The following is a 24,458-nucleotide window of genomic DNA, read 5'->3' on the forward strand; positions in this document are numbered from 1 at the left end:
CTTCCTCTTTTCCTGCAAGATTTTTTTTCTTTTTGGGTGAGTCAATCGTCTGCAGGATTTGAGCAGAAGAAATGGAAGAGAACTTAGAGAGAGAGAGAGGAGTTAGAGAGTTAGAGAGTAAGAGAGAGAGAGAGAGTGTGCATATAAAACCGCGCGAGGACAATTTTAAAGCCACAGTGGTGTGAAGAGAGAGAGAGAGCGAGAGAAAACGACTGCGACGCGAAAGATGGTGAGAGAACAGGTGTGGTGTTCGTGCTTCTTTTCTCTCTAGTCTCTGCTTTTCCATGATCGGTCTCGAGAATTTGTGCTTGTTGTCGTCTCGGGCTTTCCCTACTTCTGCAACCTGTAAGATAGCTTTCGATTTCTTCTTCTCTATTATCTCCAAATCACGGTAAGCATTCTGGTTATCTTGTTTTGCTTAATTTCTTTCATGTTCGGGAGTTCTTCAATGCTGGTCTCTAAAATTTTACCATACTCTGTCTAGGGCATCGTCGGAGACTCTGAATTCTCACGAGAGATGCGAAGTCACGCGCCTCCGGAGGAAAGGATGGACTCTGATGGCAATTTACTTAAAGAGCAACCAACTTTGGCGCCAGAAGATTCTTACTTGGGCCGTCACGTCGTTGTTCTCGATTTTGGAAAGAGTAATGGTTTCTGCAAGACCAGTTTAGAGGCTTTAATTCGCTCTTGCAGTTCATCCCCGAAGGAATTCTTTGTTTTCACCGAGGAGTGTGCTGTAGCGGCAAAGATTTTGTTCGAGCAATGGAGTGATGTAGTTGAAGCTTTGGTTTTTCTCTGGGAACAGCGCTTCGACGGCATTCATCTTTTTGATCCGTCTGTGAAGCCTTGCGAGTTTCTCTCTTTTGATATGGAGGAACTAACAGAACGGCTCAAAGGCCTCTTTGTCTCACGTGTCAGTAGTATTTTGAATGGGGAGCAAGTCAAGCGGTTGCAGAAGAAGATTGAGCTTGCCTGTGATGAGATCGCTGATGTCTCGAATTTACTCAAAAAGCCTCAGTCTATCTTTTCACTCAGAAAGCGTCAGCCTGCGGATTGCTTCGACAAGCTTAATTCGAAGAAGAAGGAGCTTGTCGTTGCAAGGGAACTTATTGCGAAGAGAATCAGGGAGTTTAGGACTGCGATGAACTGTATACTTTCTTATCTAAATGGGTTGACTTCTTCGGAGGATGGTGGTGACCCAGTTCAGGTGTTAAGGTTCAATGGTGATTTTGATTGGTGTCAGATTCACCACGTTCTGTCACGGGAGATTCGGCGCCTTGAGGAGGGTTTGCCAGTCTATGCTTCACGGAAAGAAATTCTCCAAGAAATATATCATCATCAGGTACGCCTGTTCTCAATGTTTTCTCTTTGTTCTTATAACTTGAATTATATACTCAAAACTGCTATTTTCTGTGTTATTTCGAATGCCCTGTTTTAAGCAGTGTTTACTGATTAAAGCTTGTGTTGCCAGTGGAACTATGTATACGTTGTGCTTTCTGTTGAGTGTTGACATGACCCTCTTTTTGTTTCTGGACTCTTATTTCCTTGGGTTGGAGGGTGGGGTAGGTTTGGACTTTAGGGATCAAATACTAATATGACCTATTAGGAATTCTTTTGGTGTCTAGTTTACTAATTTCACCTCTAGAGATATGAGAGCTCCGTTTGGTACACAATATGGAAGAACTGCGTACTGAAGGCTTCCCACAAGCAGAGTCCTCCCCCCGCCCCCCGGGGTACGTGCAATATGTCCCCATGCAACGTTACCTCTACAATTTAGAACTAAAATATCTCAGAAAAACTTCTCTTTTAGAATTTTTATTTTTCTATTTCTCTTTTGCCTGTGATATTCTGAAACATAAAAAAAGTGGGGGAGAGGTTTCAGCTGCTCTGCTGTTCGTATTAATTATTTGTTCTCATTCTTGTCCACTTAGGTCATGATCTTGATTGGAGAGACGGGTTCAGGGAAGAGTACACAGTTAGTTCAGTTTCTTGTTGATTCAGGAATAGGTTTTAAAGAGTCTGTTATATGCACTCAGCCTCGCAAAATAGCCGCCACATCCTTGGCGCAAAGGGTTATGGAAGAAAGTAAAGGCTGTTATAAAGACAATTTGGTTGCTTGTTATCCAACATACTCGTCTGCGCGAGATTTTGATTCCAAGGTAGTTTTTATGACGGACCACTGTCTATTGCAACACTACTCGAAAGATAAGAATTTGAGTAACGTTTCATGCATCATTGTAGATGAGGCTCATGAAAGAAGCTTAAACACTGATCTTCTTTTGGCTCTGCTTAAAGCCCTGCTGAACAACAGGCCTGATCTGAGACTTATCATAATGTCGGCAACAGCTGATGCAGAGAAGCTCTCAGATTACCTTTTTAGCTGCAGAACCTTCCATGTTGTTGGAAGAAAATTTCCTGTTGAAATCATATATGTTCCTTGTGCATCTGAAGGAACTTCAACCTTTTCCAAACCGGTTTCTGGTGCTTGTGCTGCATATGTTTCTGATGTGTTGAATAAGGCAACTGAGATTCATAGGATGGAGGAAGAGGGTGCCATACTTGCTTTTTTGACTTCTCAAATCGAAGTTGAATGGGCTTGTGAGAACTTTCAGGTCCGTAATGCAGTAGTATTGCCTTTGCATGGCAGACTTTCGTGTGAAGAGCAAAAACGTGTTTTCCAGGACTACCCTGGAAAAAGGAAAGTAATATTTGCCACTAATCTAGCTGAGACATCATTGACTCTCCCTGGGGTTAAGTATGTGGTAGATTCTGGCATGGTCAAAGAGAGCAGATTTGAGCCTAGAACTGGTATGAATGTTCTTAAAGTTTGCAGGGTAAGTCAAAGTTCTGCTAATCAACGTGCTGGCCGTGCTGGTCGAACAGCACAGGGCAAATGTTATAGAATGTACTCAAAAACTGAGTTTCAGTCTATGCCTTCACATCCGGACCCTGAAATTTATAGGGTTCATCTTGGTGTTGCAGTTCTGAGGATTCTTGCACTGGGCATCAAGAATGTCCAAGAGTTTGATTTTGTTGATGCCCCTAGTCCCAAGGCAATTGACATGGCAATCAGGAACCTTCTTCAGCTAGGCGCAATTACTTTCCAGAATGGTACTTATGAATTAACTGATGATGGTCTGTACTTAGTTAAGTTGGGTATTGAGCCTCGACTTGGAAAACTGATCCTGGGTGGCTGCTATCATGGTTTGCATAAAGAGGGTCTTGTTCTTGCTGCAGTTATGGCTAATGCCAGTGCCGTTTTTTGCAGAGTTGGCACTGATGAAGAGAAATTTAAAGCTGACCGTCTGAAGGTTCAATTTTGCCATCAGGATGGGGACCTTCTAACTCTTCTTTCTGTTTACAAGGAATGGGAGGATGTGCCCCAAGAGAAGAAAAACAAATGGTGTTGGGTTAACCGCATCAATGCAAAGACCATGAGAAGATGTAAAGAGGCAGTTTTGGAAATGAAACATTGCCTTAAAGGTGAACTAAATATTACTGCCACAGATAACTGGCTCTGGGACCCAAGTGTGTCCAGCGAGCATGATAAAAATCTGAAAAGAATTATACTTTCATCCCTTTCAGAAAATGTTGCCATGTATTCTGGATATGATCGATTAGGATATCTAGTGGCCTTAACTGGGCAACATGTTCAACTTCATCCTTCTTGTTCTTTGCTGATATATGGTCGGAAACCATGTTGGGTAGTTTTTGGTGAAATCCTATCAATATCAAATGAATATTTGGTTTGTGTTACAACTTTTGACCCTGAATGCCTCCCTAACCTTTGTCCGCAGCCTTTATTTAACATTTCGCAGATAGAGAGTCGGAAGCTGCAAATGAGTTTGAAAACAGGATTTGGAAGTATCGTATTGAAAAAATTCTGTGGGAAGTCAAACAATAACTTGCATCATCTTAAATCACGCATTCAAAGAGCTTGCATGGACAGATGGATTGGTCTTGAAGTTGATGTTGAAAAGGGTGAGATACAGTTGTTTGCCACTGCAGAAGATATGGGAAAGGTTGGTAGTCTTGTTGATGAAGCACTGCACCATGAAATGAAATGGTTAAGTTATGAATGCATGGAGAAGTCCTTGTACTGTGGTGGACCTAGTGTTTCCCCAGTAGCTTTGTTTGGATCTGGGGCTGAAATCAAGCATCTGGAACTGGAAAAGAGATTTTTAAGCGTGGATGTTTTCCATCCAGATGCAGGCACTCTTGATGACAAGGAACTTCTTATGACTTTTGAGAACCGTGCACCTGGTATCTGTTACTTCCAAAAATGTCCTTGCATTGGACAAGATAGTGAAAACTGTGAAAAATGGGGCAGGTTAACATTTCTTACTCCTGAAGCTGCCGAAAAAGCAGTTGCAGAGCTAGATGGTTTTGTATTCAATGGCAACATTCTGAAGGTTTTCCCTTTGTGGGTAAGCGTTGGAGGTGATGCGAAAATGCTTTCATTTCCTGCTATAAAAGCTAAGCTTTCTTGGCCACGCAGGCATAGTAAGGGTTGTGCAATCATTAAGTGTGCTATACAGGATGCTAAGTCTGTCATGGATGAGTGTTCTAACTTGCTGATTGGAGGTCGGTTTGTCCGTTGTGAACTTGGCAAGAAGTGTATGGATTCTATTGTCATGAATGGACTTGACAAAGAAACTTCTGAACAAGAGATTATTGAAATTTTGAAAAATATATTGGGTAAGAGAATTCTGGATGTTTTCCTGGTAAGGGGAGAGGCTGTCACTAACCCACCATCTGCTTGTGAAGAGGCACTTCTTCGGGAAATTGCTCCCTACATGCCAATGAATATTCCCCTAAGTAATTGTTGTCGGGTACAGGTATTCCCTCCTGAACCAGTGGATTATTTTATGAGAGCTCTGATAACTTTTGATAGAAGCCTATATTTGGAGGCAGCCAAGGCTTTGCGCCACATTGAGGGGCATGTGCTCTCTGCCTGTCTTCCATGGCAGAAGATAAGATGCCAGCAGACGTTTTATAGCTCTGTATCCTGTCCTGCTGCTGTCTATCATGTTATTAAAACACCGCTGGATTCTCTACTTGAAAGCTTCAAGCAACGGCAGGGTACTTTATGTGACTCTATTTTCTCCTCTTATATTTAATTCATGCATTTTTGTTTCACACATGCAAACTATTGGGATCTGTCAGTCATGGTTGTCACAGCATCTAGGCAACCTAAGGTGTTGGAGGGGGCCCCCATGCAGGGTGACCAGGGTGATTGGACACCCAGGCAACATCTTGGCAACTATGGTCTCAATGCTGTTATTTGTTTTAGAACTGTAAATGGCAGCCTGAGATGTATGACTTCTGTGTTTCATGTGGTATTTCTTATGATGTTTATTTGTTATCGTTATTGTTTTGTTATCTGGATGAGCAAATTTTTTTGCCTTTTCAAAATTATCATTAACAATGGAAAGATTGTCAATTTTGTTCCTCTCTGGAGTCGGCTCAGGTGGTTTGTTCAGCAGAGAAGAAAATAGTTTCTCTGAGCATAATAGACCGAGAGCACAGGCAAGCGCTTCTGGTTACCAGTCTTCAGGATCTTTTCAAGTGAACCAGCAGTACGATTAGGGTTAAGAATCTTCTGTTCTAGGTTAAATATTAGTGGACAGCAGCTGATAATGCTTCAGTACAGCCTACCGCTTAGGGTGTTTAGCTAAGTTAGGCTTTGAAAATTCTGTGGTTAAGTTCTGATGTGGACATAAACTGTAATTCACCAATAATGACCTGTGGTTCAAGGGTTTTGTCTTCCAAACATTAAATATGAATAGGGAAGTCTAGAGTTAAGTGGGGGAAGGTTTATGGTTCGGCCAGGTTAGTGTTAGGTCTGAAAATTGAAAAAAATAATTCTATTTTATCAGATTGTAGTTTGCAGTATTATTCTCTTAGCTAGAGCTTGGGAATTTAGGTTTTTTTGCAATTCTAGGGTCTCTAGGGTTAGAGTAAGGGTTAGGGCTAAGGTCGAAGGTAGAGAGGAATTGGAGGAAGAAGATCTTAAAAGGCTTTAAAGGTTGGATGAGCCGTTCGAGAGTTATAGTCGGAAGTAGCATTAGGTTTCTAGGGTTTTGGAAATCTAGGCAAAGGAATTACAGTTAGACTAGGGTTTTGGTTGGGTCTGATTGGGGTGAAATCGGCAGGAAATGTCACTAGGGTTAGGAGAATAAGGTTTCTAAAGTTTGGGAGAGATCTAATGGTTAGATTGCTGTAAATCTAACCTTGAATTTTAGGTCTAAGAAGAAGTCCGAAAATTCCAGAAAAATTCTAGAAAAATAAAAGAGATGTAAGAATTGGGGTTTAGGGGAAGAACTATATTTTAGATCTAAGAAGAAGTCTGAAAATTCCAGAAAAATAAAAGAGATGCAAGGGATTAGGGTTTAGGGGAAGCACTACGTTTAGGGAAAGGGAGAAAGGGAGAAAGGTTGGGTTGAGGGGTAGGGGATGGACTTACCTGTAGGAGAAGGGGCTGTCTGATCAATTGCAGGAAATTAAGCTCTTATATGGCTGCCACAGACTTCTCTGCCAGAGACTTTGGAGAAGGAAAGGAAATCTGAAATTGCAGAGAGTTAAGAAAACTCCAAAAACCCCAGTCTTGGCCCTCTCCCATGACTCCAAGTCGTCCCTCAATGCTCTTCTTTTTTTAATTCATTAAATTTGATTTGCTACATTTGGGGGGGGGGGGGTTGGCTCTATTTATAGCCATATTACATTGATGGAAAACAACTAGGACCAATAAAGATACCAACTTGGACTTAACTTAGGAAACCTATTTGGACTCAACTTAGGGAATCCAATTTGGATTAGAATTCCCTAGTACAACTAGACTTAACTTTCTAAACGAGAGAAGGACTCTTAAGGAAGAGTACCTAAACAAATACAACTTGCAAAGTAAGAGATCACTTTACCGAGGAATCCTACTTGAAATTAGAATCTAATGAATAGTTCAGGAGGAGATTCCTCAGAGCTCTCCGTGAACTCTCGGCATGAACTCCTCTCTACCACCATGGAACCTTCTATGGCTGCTGGGCCCCCCCTCCAGTGGCCCCACCATTGCATTATGAGCCTGGCCCTCGGTCCTGGGTAGGACTTTTGCTTGCAATAAGGTAAGAGAAGGATCTGAGTGCCTCCCGTTTGTTCTGTCCGCCATTGAGAATGGAGACCGCATTACTGATTGCCCCTTTGAAGAATATGAGAATGGCATTAATTGCTGGGATGTGGCTGTGGTGGGATTTGTGTTTGGAGCTAATTCTCCCTTCTCCACAATGAAGATTTTGCAGATGAGAAATGGAGGCATGTTGGCGGAGCAGAAGTGTTCGGAATCGGGAATGGCCTTTTCATGTTCGACTTCTAGGAGAAAGGATTGAGTTAGATATTAAATGAAGGTCCCTGGTACTTAGGTACAAACCCATCATTCTCAGACCTTGGTTGCTGGAGATGTTGATGCAGAAGAAAGAGGAGTCAGTGCTACCCTTGTGGGTGAGGTTCTAGAGTTTGTGGTTACACTTATTGGAGACATCTATTTTGGAAAGATTGGCAAGTGTACTTGCAGAATCTATGTGTTCTGAAGAGATAACCCTTGATTCTGAAGGGCTCTCTTTTGCAAGGATGGCCTACCCAAATTGCTTTAAGTTTGAACTGCTGATGGGGATGTGCTTTCGCAGCACATCGAGTATCAATGGGGGTCCCCTAGTGTGATCTACTTGTCAACCTTTCGGGCATAGCGACGAAGGTTGCACTCAAGGATCAGATCAGATAGAGCCTTAAGTCGAAGGTAGAAATGTGGCCTCTGCAGCTGCAGCAGCAGCCTTGAAGTGGAAGTAGGCTGGCCGGTGCCGGGGAAGACATTGATGTGGTGCGACGGCAACAGGTAATAGACCATCCAATGCCCATCCAATAGCTGTCAGTCATGTGAGATTCTCTTGTGTCAGGGATGCTTCCATCATGGAAAGGGAGTTAATGGAGATCCCAAAATCTTCTCCCATTAATTCTCAAATTCCAAATGCTGATCTAGTGCTTGCGGTTTGCATGGCTACTCCCAATACAAATGAAGTTTTTGAGGAAAGAGTGAACATGGAAGCTACTATTGTGGAAGCTCCAAAGATTGTGGATGCAAATCAAGCTGACTTAGCTCCTATAGTCGTTGACCATTCGGTTTTATCCAATATTCCTAGCAATGTGCAGTCGGAGATGGTAAATTCCTCTTCTCATGCATTGGCAGTTGACAATGTTTTGATTTCCTTACCTAATCTGACAAATTCAAATCTTGTGGGTCAATGCCTTGCATCTTGGGAAGTTGACTTAAATGTTGACGCCCATAATTACCGCCAATGTATATCTTCCTTTACTAATGAGGATGCGATGACATCTAGAAGATTGAATCTAATCAACCCCCTTTTTGGAGAAGATGACCAAGAACCTGATGGCAGTGATGTGGACCATAGCACCTTGGTTTGGGTTCAAGAGAGAAGCCCACATTGCCAAGTTAGACAACAACATTCCTCTTCTACTGCTATGAATAGATTAGGTTGGAACGTTCTTGGTTTGAATAACCCTGGTAAACGTTGAGCCATTATGGATTGGATTTAGATGAATAGACTTTCTGTTTTTCCCCTCTTTGGGATGCATGCTAACTGCTAAGGAGTGCAATTTGACAATATATCTCATCAATTTAGATATAATTAGAAACTTATCAATAATTACAATTCTGCCATTAATGGTAGGATATGGGTGTTGTAGCGTGAAGATGATGTTGATGTTTTCCCTTTGCACGTGTTTGACCAACTCATCCATACATAAGTTTTTTGGGGCATACCAAACAACTCATTATGATTTCCTTCGTCTATAGAGCTAATTCTTACCTCGAAAAAGAGTCTTTTTGGGCATCTCTCCGTCAAATTGGCCTTATCTCCTCTTTCATGTGGGTTCTGTTAGGCGACTTCAACACCTTTAAGGACCTTATAGAGGAGGGGGTGTCTTTTATGGTTGACGGAAAACTCATCTGACGCACGTATATGGGTGATTGTGGCTTGACGGTATTACGGAGGACAGGTAATTTCTATGGAATAACTAAGGAGGGGTCCCTACTCATAATTTCAATGATTGATCGTGTTTTGGTCAAACCCCAATGGGTTGCTAGCTTCCCTTCGTCCTTCACCAAATTCTAGAGTTGTGGGGTTTTAGTCACACCCCTATGAGTGTCAATCTGAACCAATCTCCGGTGGTGCGGGGTATGCAATTTACTTTTGTAGTTACTGGATTAAACATTTTGATTTCTTTCTGTTGGTGTAGAGGATTTGGCATTGTCAAGTTGCAAGGTTACCTCTATTTAATCTCATCGCGAAGCTTCGCATGCTAAAAGTGGAGCTTAAGCAATGGAGTTGGTGCTGTTTTCTCTAACCTAGATGGCCAGATTGATGACACTAGGACTCAGCTAAGAGATGATACAATCTCAGCTTCAGTCCCAACCTCAATGCTGAGCTGATTACTTAGGAATGGAAGCTCTCCATATTGTTACATAAGCTTCTCAATGCTTGTGAATCAAAGCTTCATAAAAAATCCAAGGGCTACATGGCCATGTGAAAGGGATGGAAACACTGAGTTCTTCCATAGATCTTTATCCAATAGAAGAGCTCAAAACCGGATCACCTCCATTCATGATGGGAATGGGAGATAGTTGTTTGATGAGAATGAAATCCGTTGTGAAGCTGTGAACTATTTTGAAAATGCTTGCAAGGGTACACATTGATCATTTGTAGTCACTTAAGAGTCTCAAGATGATGGAGTTTTGAGCAATGAGGAGGCCCGTATGCTGATCAAGCCTTTCACTTTGGAGTAAACTAATTATGCCATTATGACGGCGGATGAAGACAGTGCTCTAGGGACGGACGGGCGTAATGTTGTTCTCTTTAAGAAAACCTAGCATATTACTGGGCTTTCTATTAGCCTTGTATTTCAAGATTTTTTCAAACCCTTAGTCTTCCTGATGAACTGAAGCTCTCCCATCTCACTTTGATTCCTAAGGGATTTGTCCAAAACACCTGTAGTGTCTAACACCGAATAGCATTGAGCAGCTGAATCTATAGATTTATTGGTGAAGCTATTGGCCAATCGCATAAAGTTGGTGTTACATAAAATTGAGCAGCTGAATCAAAGTGCTTTTATGGAAGGCTGCCACATTTTGGACAATTTTCTTTTATGTAGAGAAATTGTGCATGATTATCATCACAATAAAGGCTCATCTTGATTTGCTGCAAAGGTTGACTTGCAAAAGGTGTACGATTCGGTGCAGTGGAGTTACCTTTTTACCCTCCTATATAAGCTTAACTTTCCTCTGGCTTTTATCTCTTGGACATCGAGGTGCATTGTGGACCCTAGCTATGTCATCCTTCTAAATGGGACTCAACCCACCCTGTTTTATGTGAACCGAGGTCTTCGTCAAGGATGCCCAATGTCCGTGATGTTGTTTAGTATCATCCTTCAAGTTTTCGTTGATTCTCTATCAATGGTGGTGGTGGAGGGTGATTTTGATTATCATTGGCATTACAAAGATCTGGACATCACATCCATATCATTTGCAAATGATCTCTTTATCTTTGAAGCAGCCAATGAGAAATTTGTTACCACTTTTGATCATCTCTTTATTGATTTTTCTAGACAATCAGGCCTTTCTATTAATAAGGAAAAATCCCATATTTATTTTTGTAACACTCATCCCAATGAGGTGGCAAATATTGATAGAATCTTGGGTTTCTCTCGTAAAATATTTGGGAGTTCCCTTTTCTTCAAAATGACTTTTAGGGCATGATTGTGCTCCTCTTATTGAAAAGATTGAGAGGAGACTTGCAGGTTGGCAACGCAAAACTCTTTCATACGGTGGTTGTCTTACCTGCATTCACTCTAATTCTAATTGGGGTAGTCACCTACTGTTGAATGTTATTGCCTTCCCTAAGGATGTCCTCAATCTATTGGAGACTCTATTTGCAAAATCTTTATAGAAGGGGCACTCAGAGTCCAGATCTTTTAAGGTATCTTTGTTGACCATTTGCAAGCCCATTGAGTAGGGGGGCCTTGGCATCCGAAGATTGGGTGAATGGAACAACGCAGCCTTGACATGGCATGCTTGGCATTTGGCCTCTCGAATGCCATCCCTTTGGTTCTCGTATGTTCAAAAGCGATGGTTCAAGGACGACACGATTTGGTTTACTACTCAAGGGATGTTCACCTACCCTTAAGACCATTTATTGCCTCTGTACAGTAGTTTGGAAGTGCACCCATATGCTTATTAAAGATGGATCTAAAACCGTGCTTTGGCATAACCCTTAGCTGCCAAGTGGCCCTCTCTTGCAGCCTGGGGATCTTCTTCTGAGTGTGCTTGGAAGAAATCATCACAATAAGTTTTGTGTATTGCGATCTTCTTAAGGGATGTGGTGCAACCCACATGATGATTTCTCTATATTTAATAAATGGGAGGAGATCACTTAGGACATGGAGCAGGCTTGAAGAGAAGACACTCATCTGGGTGATTTCTTTACATGGCAAATTCACTATGAAGAGCGCTTTTGAAGTGGTACGCATGTGGGGAATGAAGGTTGATCGGTGGAGGCTAATATGGCAATTGAAAGATTGAGGTTGATTCTGTTTGACATGGCTGGCTGCTTACTCATGCCTTCCCACCAAGGTTTAAAGTATCAGTCCGCTTCGTATCGGTGAATACATATTGGTAGCGCAAGCTTGCAATAAGATACAGACCGATATGTATCTAAACTTTTGTTTTTCCAAATCGTCTCTCGCGTCTCTCAATGTATCGGCCGATACATGCCGATAAACTGCGATACACATCAATACATAGCGATACGATGCGATACACAATGATATATACCCATAAGTATAGATCCAACTTAAAAGAGGGAAAAAGCTTGGTTTCGTGATGAGCTGCAGACTCTTGCATTTCTTACTATTTGTGACTAGTTCGCCCATTGACACTGAATCTTGTACATGGGGAGAAATTTCCTGGTTTTGCACATCCACCAAACTTGGGGAAACTTAATGTTCAAACAGAAGAATGTGTTATGTCGAAGAGAACAGCTTCCAAACCCCTTAGGCCTTGGACATACACTAGAAGATGCGTTTGGCACCAATTTGAGCAAAGATGTGAGCTGAAACCTTGAATCTTTGAAGGCATGAACTGCTTCAAGGCACTCTGCAAGCCATGTGACTAGCAGTTGCAAGATTTTGGGTTGGACATACGAGCCTCTCTTGAAAGATGATTTTTTGTTCTTATGGCCATTTTCCTTCTTTCTCAAGATAGAGTCTATTGTTTTCTATTTAAATTAGATTACTTTCATATGTATTTTGATAATTTCTATTCTATTATTCGACCATCGATACGTATCTTCGATATGATATGATATGAACAGAAACATCTCTTAAAATCGCTCGACCGATACATTGCCGATACACGATACTTTAAACCTTGCCTCCCATGATGAGTATATTGGCTTTCTGGGTGTGCTTGATGACTCGTCTTGCCTTTTTTGTCAACACAATATATAAACTGACAATCACCTTCTATTTTCATGTTCTTTCTCAAGTTGGCTTTGGAAGAGAATCCTTACCATTAATGGTTTTGTCTCTTCCAATTGACAAAGTTGGAAGGAGGAGTTGGAATGGGCTGCTACATACTTTTTTGGAGAATGCTTGATCGGTCAAATGAGGAGATTTAGTTTTTGCAGCATTGTTTATAGGATTTGGATGCAGCGCAATAATCGGATTTTCAAGGCTAAATTTGAATCTTGCACAACGGTTCTGCAGCTTATTTTGAGTGACATCTGTTGCAGGTTCAATGGTGTGCAAGATCGGGTGGAAGACATTGCTGCCAACAGGTCTTTTTCCCCCCATTGGAGAATTAAAGTCTCGTTCAAGTCACTATGCCGTGTGCTCTGGATTGGAATAAACCTCCCGCAGGGCAGATCTCCATCAATTGTGATGAATCCATTCAAGTGGGTCTTGGAGGGTATGTGACCTTAGGGTGTGACTCAGCGGAGGAAGTAGTTTTTGCCATATCTGGGGGTACTTAGGAGTCAAACATCACCTACATGGAGTTATTTGCCATTCAAAAGGGTCATACAGCTGCTTGTGAGCAATTGTTTTTGGTGGGTCCAAATTAGATTTGACTTGTTTGTTGCCATTGCAATGATTTGAGGCTGATAAATAATCTCTTGGTATGTTGTGGCCCTTGTTGAGGAGATTCGAGATCTTGGGAGTTGGTTCATCCAGCGGCTTTCACCATAACGTTCGTGGGAAAAGCGGGTGCCGATTTCTTGGCTGGATTCTGTTCTACTATTTTTGAATTGTACTATGCTCCTTCTGACCTTTCAGAGGCTCTTTCTCGTATTACTAGGGAGGACGCCGATGGCAAGGTCTATTTCAGATTGCAAATTAGATTAGTGAATTAATGCAAGCTACCATTCCCCCCCCCCCCCCCCCAAAAAAAAAAAAAAAAAAAAAAGAAGAAAAGATTCCAACTGAGCGTCCTAATGTAATTAGGTCGCTCACAACTGACTCAATTAAGAAAATAAAAGTAGATTCTAACTCCTACAACATTTTGCCTCTAACTAGCCCTACTGAGGCTCCAAAAGAGGGGATAAAATGACCAAAATACCCTTCGTCAGATTTGACCAGCCCTTGGTGCCACATGTTTGTGGCTGAATTTGGGGCTAAAGTATGAAGTGCCTATAGATGCCAATTTTGGTTACATCAGCTCCTCTTGTCTAGAAGAAACTCACTATGGAATGTAAAATCTACTCATACCTAGTTGGCGGCTTCATCTTTCCTAGTATGTGTATAACCCTCAAACTATCTTCTTTTTCAATGGGAGCTAGCAGTGAGGAAAGGTGATTACTATTTCACTGGAAAAGATGAGATATAGTTATATAACAAAGTACAAAACGCTAGAAATTAAGGGATCTCTCTTAAGAGGGCCCAACGCTGAGGTGGTGTTTGACCCCTGCCCCCTCCCGTGCATTTAACACTCAACCCCCCTTCCAACTAACTCTTTTGCTCCACTTTTGGCATCCTCCAACACCCCATACCTCCCATGCTCTTCTATCCCGCTGGATCTCTATCTTCTCCCCTTCCCCCATCCCCTTTAGCGCTAGTATCCCTCTGTGCCTCATTCCTCCCCTAGTATTAATTAGTTAAGTCATTATGATTTGCCCGATTGGGATATTGGATGATGAAGTTGCCAACTGGAGTAATTGCTTGGTGGGTAACTTCTTAGAACCAAGGCCTCCCTCTCCAAAGTAAAAGCCCGCCGGTACCTTAAAGATTTTTCTTCTACACTACGGATTCTTCCTTTTTAAGTTCTCTGCCGAGGAAGACAAGATATGTGCGCTCAAGGGAGGGCCATTGATGATTACCAAGAAACCTCTCTTCTTGTGGCACTAGCACCACAAGCTACAACTCATTCGTGAGGACCACTCCTCCCTCCTTTTGTCGTCCTACTACCAGGGCTCCCTCTCGACTACTAGTGCAGTAAAGTGTTGGGTATAGTCGGCTCTGCCCTAGATACCCCAGTCTTGTTTGCTTCATGAACATGAAGAATGAAGGTCTCACCTTTGCAAGGATTTGTATTGACACTTCAACTGAGACCCCTCCCTTTTTTCATCTCTATCACGGAAGAATCAGTGTTTTTGTTCACCTAATAAGTGCAATTTGAATGGAGACCACGTATTGCCTATCTTGCTAGAAGTTCGACCATCTCGCCGTGTGAGGGACAAATCCCCTTCAGATCCTAACCCAATTTGCAAGTGGTGTTGCAAAATTCCCTGGAGGTTGATCTTCGTGCCATCATTGTAATGCCAGATCTTCTCTCGTCAATTGGAGCCATCGGCAAACTCTGCTAGGGCTTCTTTGAACTGGTTCTTTGTCTTGTCTAACTTGGTTGACTCGAACCTTCTTTTTGCACCCTCTGCTCAAGGTCCTCCTCTTTCATGTGCTACGGATTCCTTGCTTTTCCATGCTTCTGCTAAGATCCTTGCCCCCTCTTTTCTCCTTCTATGATTCTACACCTCCCTATCGTCTCTAGCCCCTCTGTTCTGTCACTTCCTACCCCCTCCTTGGCTTCCTTGCCTAGTTCGGCCTTCTTGCCTTCTTCCCTTGCGCTAGCCCCTGATTTCTCCTTTGCCTCTCTTCCTACACCCTGCAACCACCTTCTTCTGTTTCCTATTCTGTTGACTCTCCTTTGACTGATTCCCCTCTCACTCTTCTCTCTTCCTTTTTCGAGTAACCACCTGTTTCCATTCTTACCCTCCCCTTGTGGGTCTAGTCCTACCTATGGATTTTTCTCCACCCCTTTTGTGCTTCGTCTTCTTTCTCTTCTCCTTTTGGGCCTAGCCCAACCCACTAGCTTAAACCTATGTTTATTCCTTTGGCCCAATCCCCTTGTCCCATGCCTAGGCCTGACTCTATCGACCCTCTTGGCCTACCTTCCCAAGCCCCTCTGATGCAAGTTCTGCACCAAATTGGCCAACTTCCCTTTGAAATCAACTTAGGATTGATATTTAAGGGTGTTAGGCCTTTGTTCAACAGGTTTATGTGGTCAAGGGCCAATTCTATGGGCCCATAAGTTTAGTGCAGGCTTCTCATCAGTGGTAAGGGATCTCCATGTGATCGAGTAAGCAACCTAAGGTTTCCATTTACAAATTCTCCTTTGGTTGTGCTTGTAGCTTGCCTCCACTGCTTTCCATCTCCATCACACCCCATCACAAAGCTTGTGTTACAGGTAAGTAAGAAGCAAGTGCTAATTTGATTCCCCTTCACATATCATCTTTCTTTTTATTTTCTTGAGTTTTTGGGCTTTTCTAGAGACCTAAAATTCAAGATCAGATATATGCCAATATTACTGTTAGATCTGTCCTAAACTTTAGGAACCTTGTCCCCCCAACCCTAGTGACCTTAGATCCCAGTTTGACCCCATTTTTGCCTTCTAATTTCTAGATATAACTATTTTCTTGAATATTTGTCAGCCAAAACCCCAAAAATCCTTCATATCTTCTAATTTAGCCATCCAAACCCCCACCAAACTTGGGGAATCATATCCCTATATAATTACCTACATTCTCTCCAAGTTTGGACCTATTTTGACACCTATAGGCCCTAGTTTCCCATCTTAAGTTTATCCCATATCTCCCATACATGTCCTTGTGGTCCTAAATATCATTTGAGAGTGCATGATCATTAACCAAAGACCCTAACCTAACCTTTACCCAAAAAATAATCACATAACACCCCCTATCACAAAAAACCCCCCATAACCCATAACCAAATCTTCAATAAATCCTTTCTAAACCCTTTCTTGGTCCAATATGAGTTGGTTTTGTTGAAAAGATCCTATAAGAACTGGCCCTCATTCACTTAAGGCTACATCACCGTCACTCTTTTCTTGAGCCTTGGCCCCTCACCCTTCCACTCAAGCCCTCCTCCCTGCTCCCATCTCAACTCATCTCTTCTTCGCCCTTGGCCCACCCCCTGCTGTCGTTCCCCTATTATTCTTGCCTATTCCGTCCCTCTACCCCCTTTGCCCCCTCTCCTTCACCTTCATCGTGTCTGAGTGCTCTTGTTCTTGAGATGCCCTCCCCTGTTTGTGGGTAGCAGCCACTCTATCAAGGGGCGCCACCACCTTGACGAAGACTTTATAGTCAAGTTGAAGTCTTCTAGGAAGAAAAAGAAGAAAAACAGGAAATCCTGTATCCTTGGTTGTCTTAGCTCCTTGGATTTAGCTCGTTGATCTTTGTAATTTGCTTTGGGCCACTTTGGCTCTGAAAGGGCTCTGCCCTTTCTTTTCCTTATTGTACTCTCCCCCTCTCCCCCTCTCCCCTTCTCCCCTTCTCCCTGCTTTTGGTTAATGAATAAAAGTACAACGCTCCAATAGCTAATCGGTTGAGTTAGCTTCCATGACAATTTCAACACACATCTTGTTCATCAGCTAATTTAGGATCACTTAATGGATGCCTATTTGGATGCATGTACACCCACAGCTGATGCTGGTAGTTGAACACATGCAACTTAGTTATTTGAATATATTTGCTCAAGTTTGAAGTTTGAAGTTGTGTGTTTTTATTTTTATTTTTTATACCTCACATCATGGATCAATAATTATTTGGTTTATTCTTACTGCAAGAATGGAAAGAAACAGGTTTCTATCTTTATTATGTGCTTGTTGGGATTCATTTGTTGGTCTACTTTTTTTTATACTGTAGCTGACTAATATTATAAGGTTTTTCTCTCTTTAATTATTATTCTTTTAATATTCTGTTAAATCATTGTGCTCTTAGACAACCATCATTCATGTAGGTTTAGATCCCATTAGTTTAATCAAATTATGCTTTCAAGCAGACATTGTTCATGTAATTTATATTCTTGTTAGCTAAAATTTGATACTTATATTTTTTTTTTTGGGATGCCTAAGGTTATGCTAGTACCTGTGAGTTGTCTCATGAGCATCACCTTGAGCTCCTATGGGGTTAATGGCAAAACAGAAAGAAAGCAAAATTTGTTACTTGAAATAACTTGAGCTGAAGGAAAGAAGTCTTCATGGCCCCCAAAAGCTTTCATTTTCATACCTACTTCAGAACCCATTTCATCCACTTGTGAAGCTATAGTCCCCCTGATTAATTTGATAGATTAGCATCCCTTGTAACTCTTCTACTTCTTTTGCACTCCAAGCTTCTTCTTTTTTTTTTTTTTTGGGGGGGGGGGGTTGTTCTCGCACGGTCGCACCATCTACACATCCTAACAACAGTTGGGCCTTTTAGATGGATGATCTGATTCAGCTTTTCAACTTGCATTTGAACTATTCTTACAAAAGAGGGCTTTGAACAAGAACTTCATTTTCTCACCTGGAAAAATGCATTGAAATTTTACCAAATTGAAAATGGTGATGCTCACAACATCCACCAAATTAGGGGCAAGTAAGATTTTTAGGATACTGTTGAGATTATATTGTAATGAGCTATCAGGTAGACCAATATTGTGTAGCTCCTAGTTTCTGAATCATATTCTTCAGGTTTTGATAGCACGGGTTTGCTTGTTGGCTCTTGACTTCTGTACCAGTTCCAGTGTGTCCAAGAGAGGTGTTCTATTAGATTTTTTGAATCTCTCATATCCTCCGATTGAATGAAACTGAATCTAGTGTTGAATACTCCTCTCCCTACTGACGGTCATTAAGAATCCCTCCAATGTATCTTCCATATTGGCTTTACCACCGATGATCATATTTATTACAGTCTGTTAACGACAGATTACCTGTAGCATCGTCAGTTGACTGGGTGAATTTGTAGCTTCTCTATGTAAGAACCTCTTAATTTCTTATGTTGTAAGTTCTATTGCCTGACTTTTAGTTAATCGGCCTTCTGTGTAGGTGTACTTTGTCATGTTCAGAGGAACGAGAATGGCTCCTTTCGCGTGAAAATATCTGCAGATGCTATAAAAACTGTGGTAGAGTTGAGGAAGCCACTGGAGGAATTGATGGAAGGGACAACCATAAATGGTGCCAGTCTAACTCCAAACATACTGCAACTTTTCCTTACAAAAGAGGGTATGGCACTCATCAAGTCAATTCAAAAGGTGACTGGTACTTACATCCTGTATGATAGGAGGAACATGAACATTAAAGTCTTCGGTTTGCTGGAGAAAATTGCCATTGCTGAGAAGAGACTGGTTGAATCCCTGTTGAGTCTCCATGAAGACAGGCCACTAGAAATCCAGCTGCGTGGTGTGGAGCTGCCACCTAACCTGATGAAAGCAGTGGTTGAGAAGTTCGGCCCAAACCTGGAGGGGCTCAAGGAGAAAGTACCTATTGCAAAGGTTATGCTTAATGTTCGCCGTCATGTAATATTGGTACGTGGTAACAAAGAGTCTAAACAAAAGGTAGAGGATATTATTTGTGAATTTACAAAGCTTCTAAGGAGTAGTCCACCATCTGAGCAGCCAAAAGCTGAGGATACATGCCCAATTTGCTTGTGTGAGGTGGAGGACTGTTACCAGCTTCAGAGTTGCAGACACTTGTTTTGCCAGCCATGCTTGGTAGAGCAGTGTGAGTCTGCAATTAAAAGCCATGATGGGTTTCCTCTGAGATGCACCTATGGAGGTTGTAAAGAACTCATTTTGATTGCAGACTTGAAGGGTCTTTTGACAAGTGACAAGTTGGAGGATCTATTCAGAGCTTCTTTGGGGGCATATGTGACAGCCAGTGGTGGTACCTACAGGTTTTGCCCGACCCCTGACTGTCCTTCAGTATATCGAGTGGCAGATCCTGGGAAAATTGGTGAGCGTTTCTTCTGTGGAGCTTGCTACTCAGAGACGTGCACTAGTTGTCACTTGGAGTACCATCAATTTGTGTCATGTGATGTGTACAAGCAGTATAAGGATGATCCAGATTTGTCCCTTAAGGAGTGGTGCGAAGGGAAGGAACAAGTCAAGGGCTGCCCTGCCTGCGGATTCACAATAGAGAAGGTCGATGGATGCAACCATGTCGAGTGCAAGTGTGGGAGCCACATTTGCTGGGTCTGTATGGATGTATTTAGCAGCAGTGACAAATGCTATGACCACCTGAATTCTATACACCTACCTTTTGATTGATATCTAAATCAGCACTGTATATATCTAGAATAAATATAGACATATGCATGTGAATAAAACATATTTATCTTTCTCATAATGCAATAAAATGCGTCACACACATATGGTAGTTCTGGCTGCTCCGTTTACCTCAAATTGCTGTCATTTTTATCACTTAACTGAGTTCTGGGCAGTTCAGGGTTGTTTGAATTGCGCAACAGAAGGTGAGCATTAGAGCTGAGGAAGAACTAGAAGCCTTTGATATGCTTACTTCTGCGGTACAGAAGGTTTGAAGGTACATTTAAGTCCTACTTGATGAGAACTCAAGAGTTTGGATGGTAACACAAGTAAAACTACTTGAAATGGTAATATATCTGAACCATGGGAAACTTGAGAGCATATATTTTTGGTACATTGGTTTTTCCAGTTTATGATTTTCCTGTCACAACACTACTTCTCTTTTTCATTTTTTTTTCTTCTCTGGTAAAACTGTTACAACACTGTCTCACAATCATAATTCTTGACTACTCTTTTCAGAAATACAAAGAGGAAACATATGTGAGAGGGAAAAGCCATAAACTCTTTCTTCAATGGAAGAGAAAGCAATAAAAGATGGATTTGAAGAACGGCTCTATCTGCAGCCAAATAGCACACCCAGACCAGCAAAGCCCAAACACAGTGCCAAAGCCATGAACAATGGTGCCCAGCCACCGCCGCTATCGTCTTCTTTTTGACTCTGTATTTTCCTCCTCTTATCTGGTTGGGAATGTCTATCTGATAATTGTTTCTGTTCATAATTTTGCTTTTGTGACCGCAGTAAGAGGACCTCAAGTTCGAGAAGTTTCACCCATTGTCGATGAGCGAATAATCGCAGTGATTCCTCCATCAGAGTGTTGGACAAGCGATCTCTTTCCTTCATCACGAGGGTGGCTTTCTTTTCTGCTTCCCTTGCTCTTGTCTGGGATAACTGCAAAGCTTTCAACAGGTCTAGCTTCTCATCGTATTGAAGGGAGCCTGGGCCAATCGGGAACACTTCATCTTCTTCTTTCTTATTGATTTTTCTGCAGAATATCATAAAACAGCATAAGAGAAAGTTAGCGAAGGATCAAATTTGGCATCTTCACAAAATTACAGAGATGTCTAGCAATCAAAAGAGACTGGGTTCACTTACGTGGTGGTGAGAGTAGGTCTTTCAGTGCCGGAGAAAACTTTAACAGGTGGAGGAAGATCACAATTCTGCATAAGGTCGACGTAAGATCTTCCCTGAGAAAGCACAAGACCCATTACCATATCTTTGTCATCTGCCATGGAATACTTCTGAATCCAATCTTGATCAGGGTAGTTTTTAGGAACAGATGACTTGGAAAACAAATTCACCTGGTTGAACCCACCGTTCCTTTTCTCTTCTGCACCTTTTGCATTCTGTTTCTCATTGAAATCCAACTTCCTGCGAGAAGGGCTTAATGGGTTCATCTGTATTTTTTTTTTGTCAATTGGAACCCAATTCCAGAAGAGATGGATGGAAAGAAGTGTATTAAAAGCCAGAGAAATTGTAGGCTTGCCTTCTGTCTTGCCTAATCCCTGTCTTGATCAGATGATGCAACCGAAAACCGAGTTTGTGCCGTAGAAGAAACAGACGAGAAGAGTAGGTGAGAGAAAGAGAGAGAGTAAGAGATGAGGTATCTTTGTCTCTTGCCACAAGAAAAGCTTTCAGACTTTGTGGAGTTTGTCCTAAAAACATTTATTCTTCATTTGAGAATCTGTTAGCTCGCTTGCATTACACTTTATCTAATATATTTGCTTCTTTTTTTTTTTCCCCAAAAATTTAGATCTCATGAATTTTCATGCAAGAAACCTGAAAATTCCCTTCACACGCTTCTCTCGCGTCACTCTGCTATCTTCTCAACTTGAAAGTGAGTAATAAAAGGATTGACTCATTCGTTTGTGTGTTGAGAAATTCTTGACCAACTCGTTCGAGCTGTAATTTGAACTCGGGCGAGTCACTCTACGTGTTGGATGACTTGGTGGACAAGAGAATTGCAGTTTTTTTTTTTTTTTTTTTTTTAAATTGATACGTATCTTTTTGGATAAAATATTCTCAGGATATTTTTCCTATACTTAAAAATAATATCTGTCATTGGATTAAATAAAAAAAATAATCTCAGTCTTACGTGTGCCATAGCTTTTTCAACCATTTAGATTTGCATCCAGCCGTACATAGATTCGCATCCAACTGATATCTTTATATGATTAGCAGCACGAGCAAGTTGTGGAGGGGATTTTTATCAGCTTCTGTTCCCTCTAGTTGTCTGTTCGATGACGAGTCCGGATCAGCTCCCCCGACGTTTTCTGACCACACAAAGTAGTGGGGCCCACGGTGAAAAACACTTTTTGGAAAAACAAAAAAAAAAATTTAAATTTTACCCGTGGGCCCCACGTTTTGTGTGGTCAGGAGCCCGTCGGGGAGCACTCTGTGCTACCCCGACGGGGTGAGGATCCAGATTCGTTCGATGACGGACACATGTGTAGGGTTAAAAAATTTCCAACTCTTCCCTGCAACATCTTCTCTCCCCTCCTGTGCCTTCTCTCTCTTCGTCTCTAGCAACACTGACTCACTCATCAGTCCTTCCAATGGCACTCAATCTGTGTCGAGGGAAAAAAATGAGGCTCATGAAGCTGAGGCTCTGAGCTTTGAACCCTTTTGATCTCCTTAAAAATTGCTCTAATGAAACCCTAGTTTCGCATTTACCGTCAATACTCGAGAGTGCTGGGTGTGAAGCCCTTTGTCCGGCTCGTCGAGCTCTGTAGTCACAATTCATTGTTTGCCAAGTACTCTGCTTTGAACCCTTTTGATCTCCTTAAAAATTGCTCTAATGAAACCCTAGTTTCGCAATTACCGTCAATACTCGAGAGTGCTTCAGGTGTGAAGCTCCTTTGTCCCGGTCTCGTTCGAGCTCTTTGTAGTCATCAATTCATTGTTTGCCAAGTATTGGAGTGGTTAGTTTGAAAATTTGAGCGTTTCCTTCATTGCTAGGACCATGAGAGGATTGAATCTTAGATGCCGATGTTTGGTTTTTAGATTTAGCTATCAAATATGTAGCTTATGAATTCTTTATTTAGAGCAATCAATTGATTAGTTGTTTTTTTTTTTTTTTTTTTTTTTTTTTGAATTCGAAAATTTTATATATAGGGTGGGGGAATATTACTAATATAGGTGTTGCCGGATGGCTGCGAACCCAGGACCTCCCCATGGGAAGTTGGGCTTTAAACCGCTTTACCAATCCACCATTGGTCAATTGATTAGTTTGTTTTTAAACAAAGTTTGAATTTGCAGTGACTTTGAGATAATTAGTTTCTTGAAGTTGATTGGGAGTGGATTCCTGGTTTGTGATCGACTATTCTGAACTTTAAACTCTTAGACCTGCACTGCAAGAAAGATTAGAGAAATAGAGATTGAATGTTACATTTCTCCCCTGTACAAATGCAAAGCCGATTTGCAGGTGTGAGTAGATTATGATTTTACTTTACCCTTTTCTATCACAGCGGCTTGGCTCTTCATTTGATTTACCAATCGAAACTTTCTTGGATAGCAGGTGGTGGTGAGTTGGTGTTGCTTGATCCGAAGAGGGAGAAGGCAGAATAAATGGCAAGTGGTGGTGCTGGCGGTATGAAGGTGCCGGAGCTGAAGGGGAGAAGGAGGAAACGAGTTAGAGGAGACAGAGGGGAAAGAATATGGCAGGATTATTAGTAGGGGTGTAAACGGACCGGATTCGGGATCAGATAGTGGTCTATCCATATCCGCATCCTATTATATTCGGACGGATTCGGATAATATCCTATCGGTTTTTGGACGGATTCAGTCGGATTGAGATGATAATCGAATAGTTATTTTCTCAAGTAGATTCTTCTAAATGAACATGAATATAGATTAAATAGAAGTTTTCGACTACCTATTTACATCTTTACCTTTTTATTTGTGAATGCTAGGTTTGAAATTTAAGAATTTAACAACTTTGGTAGCTGTTTTAGTAGAAAGTTTAGAAAAATAATCACATATCATAAATAAAATTTATAAAAATAAGAATAATAAATCTAAATGAGTAACAATCGAATAATTTTATCGGACGGATAATAATCGGTAAGAAAGGGGTATACCATATCCGCTACCTCTAAACAGATGCGGATGCGAATTCGGAAGCGGATTTCGATTTTATCCATTTACACCCATAATTATTAGTAGTTAAGAATGTCAAAAATCTTAATCATAAGATTAGAGTTAAGATAGGTGTTCATCATCTAGCGATCCAACCTTGTGGAGGTGTGATTGACTGCAAGGATCGAGCCCATAGGATGGAACCCATGTGATCCTAGTTTTTTTCTTCTTTTGTTGAAACAACATAGAAAATTATGGATTTTTATTTGCGGCTGCCGCTGCTGGCAGCAGCTTGCGGCCCAAATGTTGCCACGTATGCAAACTTTGATCTAACGGTGTGTATTAAAAATGTAGGGATTTATATGCAAATAGGTTTTTCTTATTTTATACTAAAGGGTTTTATATTTTAACAGTTTACAAATCCAAACCCCTGAACATCAAACGCTAATTGTTCATCGCTCCTTGTGAGTGCATCGAAGTAGGTAAGCAAGCTAATGGTGTCTCCCAAATGCCTTCGCTCTCCGTTTCGCAACCTCCAACCCTTCTCTCTACGAATGCTTCTTCCGACGTATCGTCACCGATGTAATAAAGAATCTGGAGTGAGCCCTAACCCTAATCCGCAAGTGTAAGCATCATCGGGTCTTCACGATTAGCAGATATATAGCCGAATATC

At 41.5% G+C, this 24,458-nt stretch overlaps 2 protein-coding genes across 2 annotated transcripts; one reads left to right on the forward strand and one right to left on the reverse strand.

Moving 5' to 3' along the window:
• Window positions 1–19,868, forward strand: LOC149016403 (ATP-dependent RNA helicase DEAH12, chloroplastic-like). Its single transcript, XM_089154539.1, has 4 exons — window positions 1–391; window positions 485–1,342; window positions 1,932–5,082; window positions 18,434–19,868. The coding sequence occupies exons 2-4, from the start codon at window positions 518–520 to the stop codon at window positions 19,651–19,653; spliced, it is 5,196 nt and encodes a 1,731-aa protein (XP_089010665.1). The 5' UTR covers window positions 1–391; window positions 485–517; the 3' UTR covers window positions 19,654–19,868.
• Window positions 19,869–20,111: 243 nt separating this feature from the next.
• On the reverse strand, window positions 20,112–21,366 carry LOC149016404 (uncharacterized). The gene is made up of 2 exons (XM_089154540.1): window positions 20,804–21,366; window positions 20,112–20,693 (listed from the first exon to the last, which is right to left on the reverse strand). The coding sequence occupies exons 1-2, from the start codon at window positions 21,103–21,105 to the stop codon at window positions 20,264–20,266; spliced, it is 732 nt and encodes a 243-aa protein (XP_089010666.1). The 5' UTR covers window positions 21,106–21,366; the 3' UTR covers window positions 20,112–20,263.
• Window positions 21,367–24,458: the final 3,092 nt, after the last annotated feature.

Source organism: Hakea prostrata, chromosome 5 (assembly GCF_041222555.1).
Source record: "Hakea prostrata isolate BN-2017 chromosome 5, UWA_Hpros_2, whole genome shotgun sequence".
NCBI classification, from domain to species: Eukaryota; Viridiplantae; Streptophyta; class Magnoliopsida; order Proteales; family Proteaceae; genus Hakea; species Hakea prostrata.

Coding starts and splice junctions, on each gene's coding strand:
- LOC149016403 (XM_089154539.1), top strand. CDS start 518: ATGCGAAGTCACGCGCCTCCGGAGGAAAGGATGGACTCTGATGGCAAT. Junction 1,343..1,931: donor AAGAAATATATCATCATCAG/GTACGCCTGTTC, acceptor TTGTCCACTTAG/GTCATGATCTTGATTGGAGA. Junction 5,083..18,433: donor AAGCTTCAAGCAACGGCAGG/GTACTTTATGTG, acceptor CCTTCTGTGTAG/GTGTACTTTGTCATGTTCAG.
- LOC149016404 (XM_089154540.1), bottom strand. CDS start 21,105: ATGAACCCATTAAGCCCTTCTCGCAGGAAGTTGGATTTCAATGAGAAA. Junction 20,694..20,803: donor AGACCTACTCTCACCACCAC/GTAAGTGAACCC, acceptor GATATTCTGCAG/AAAAATCAATAAGAAAGAAG.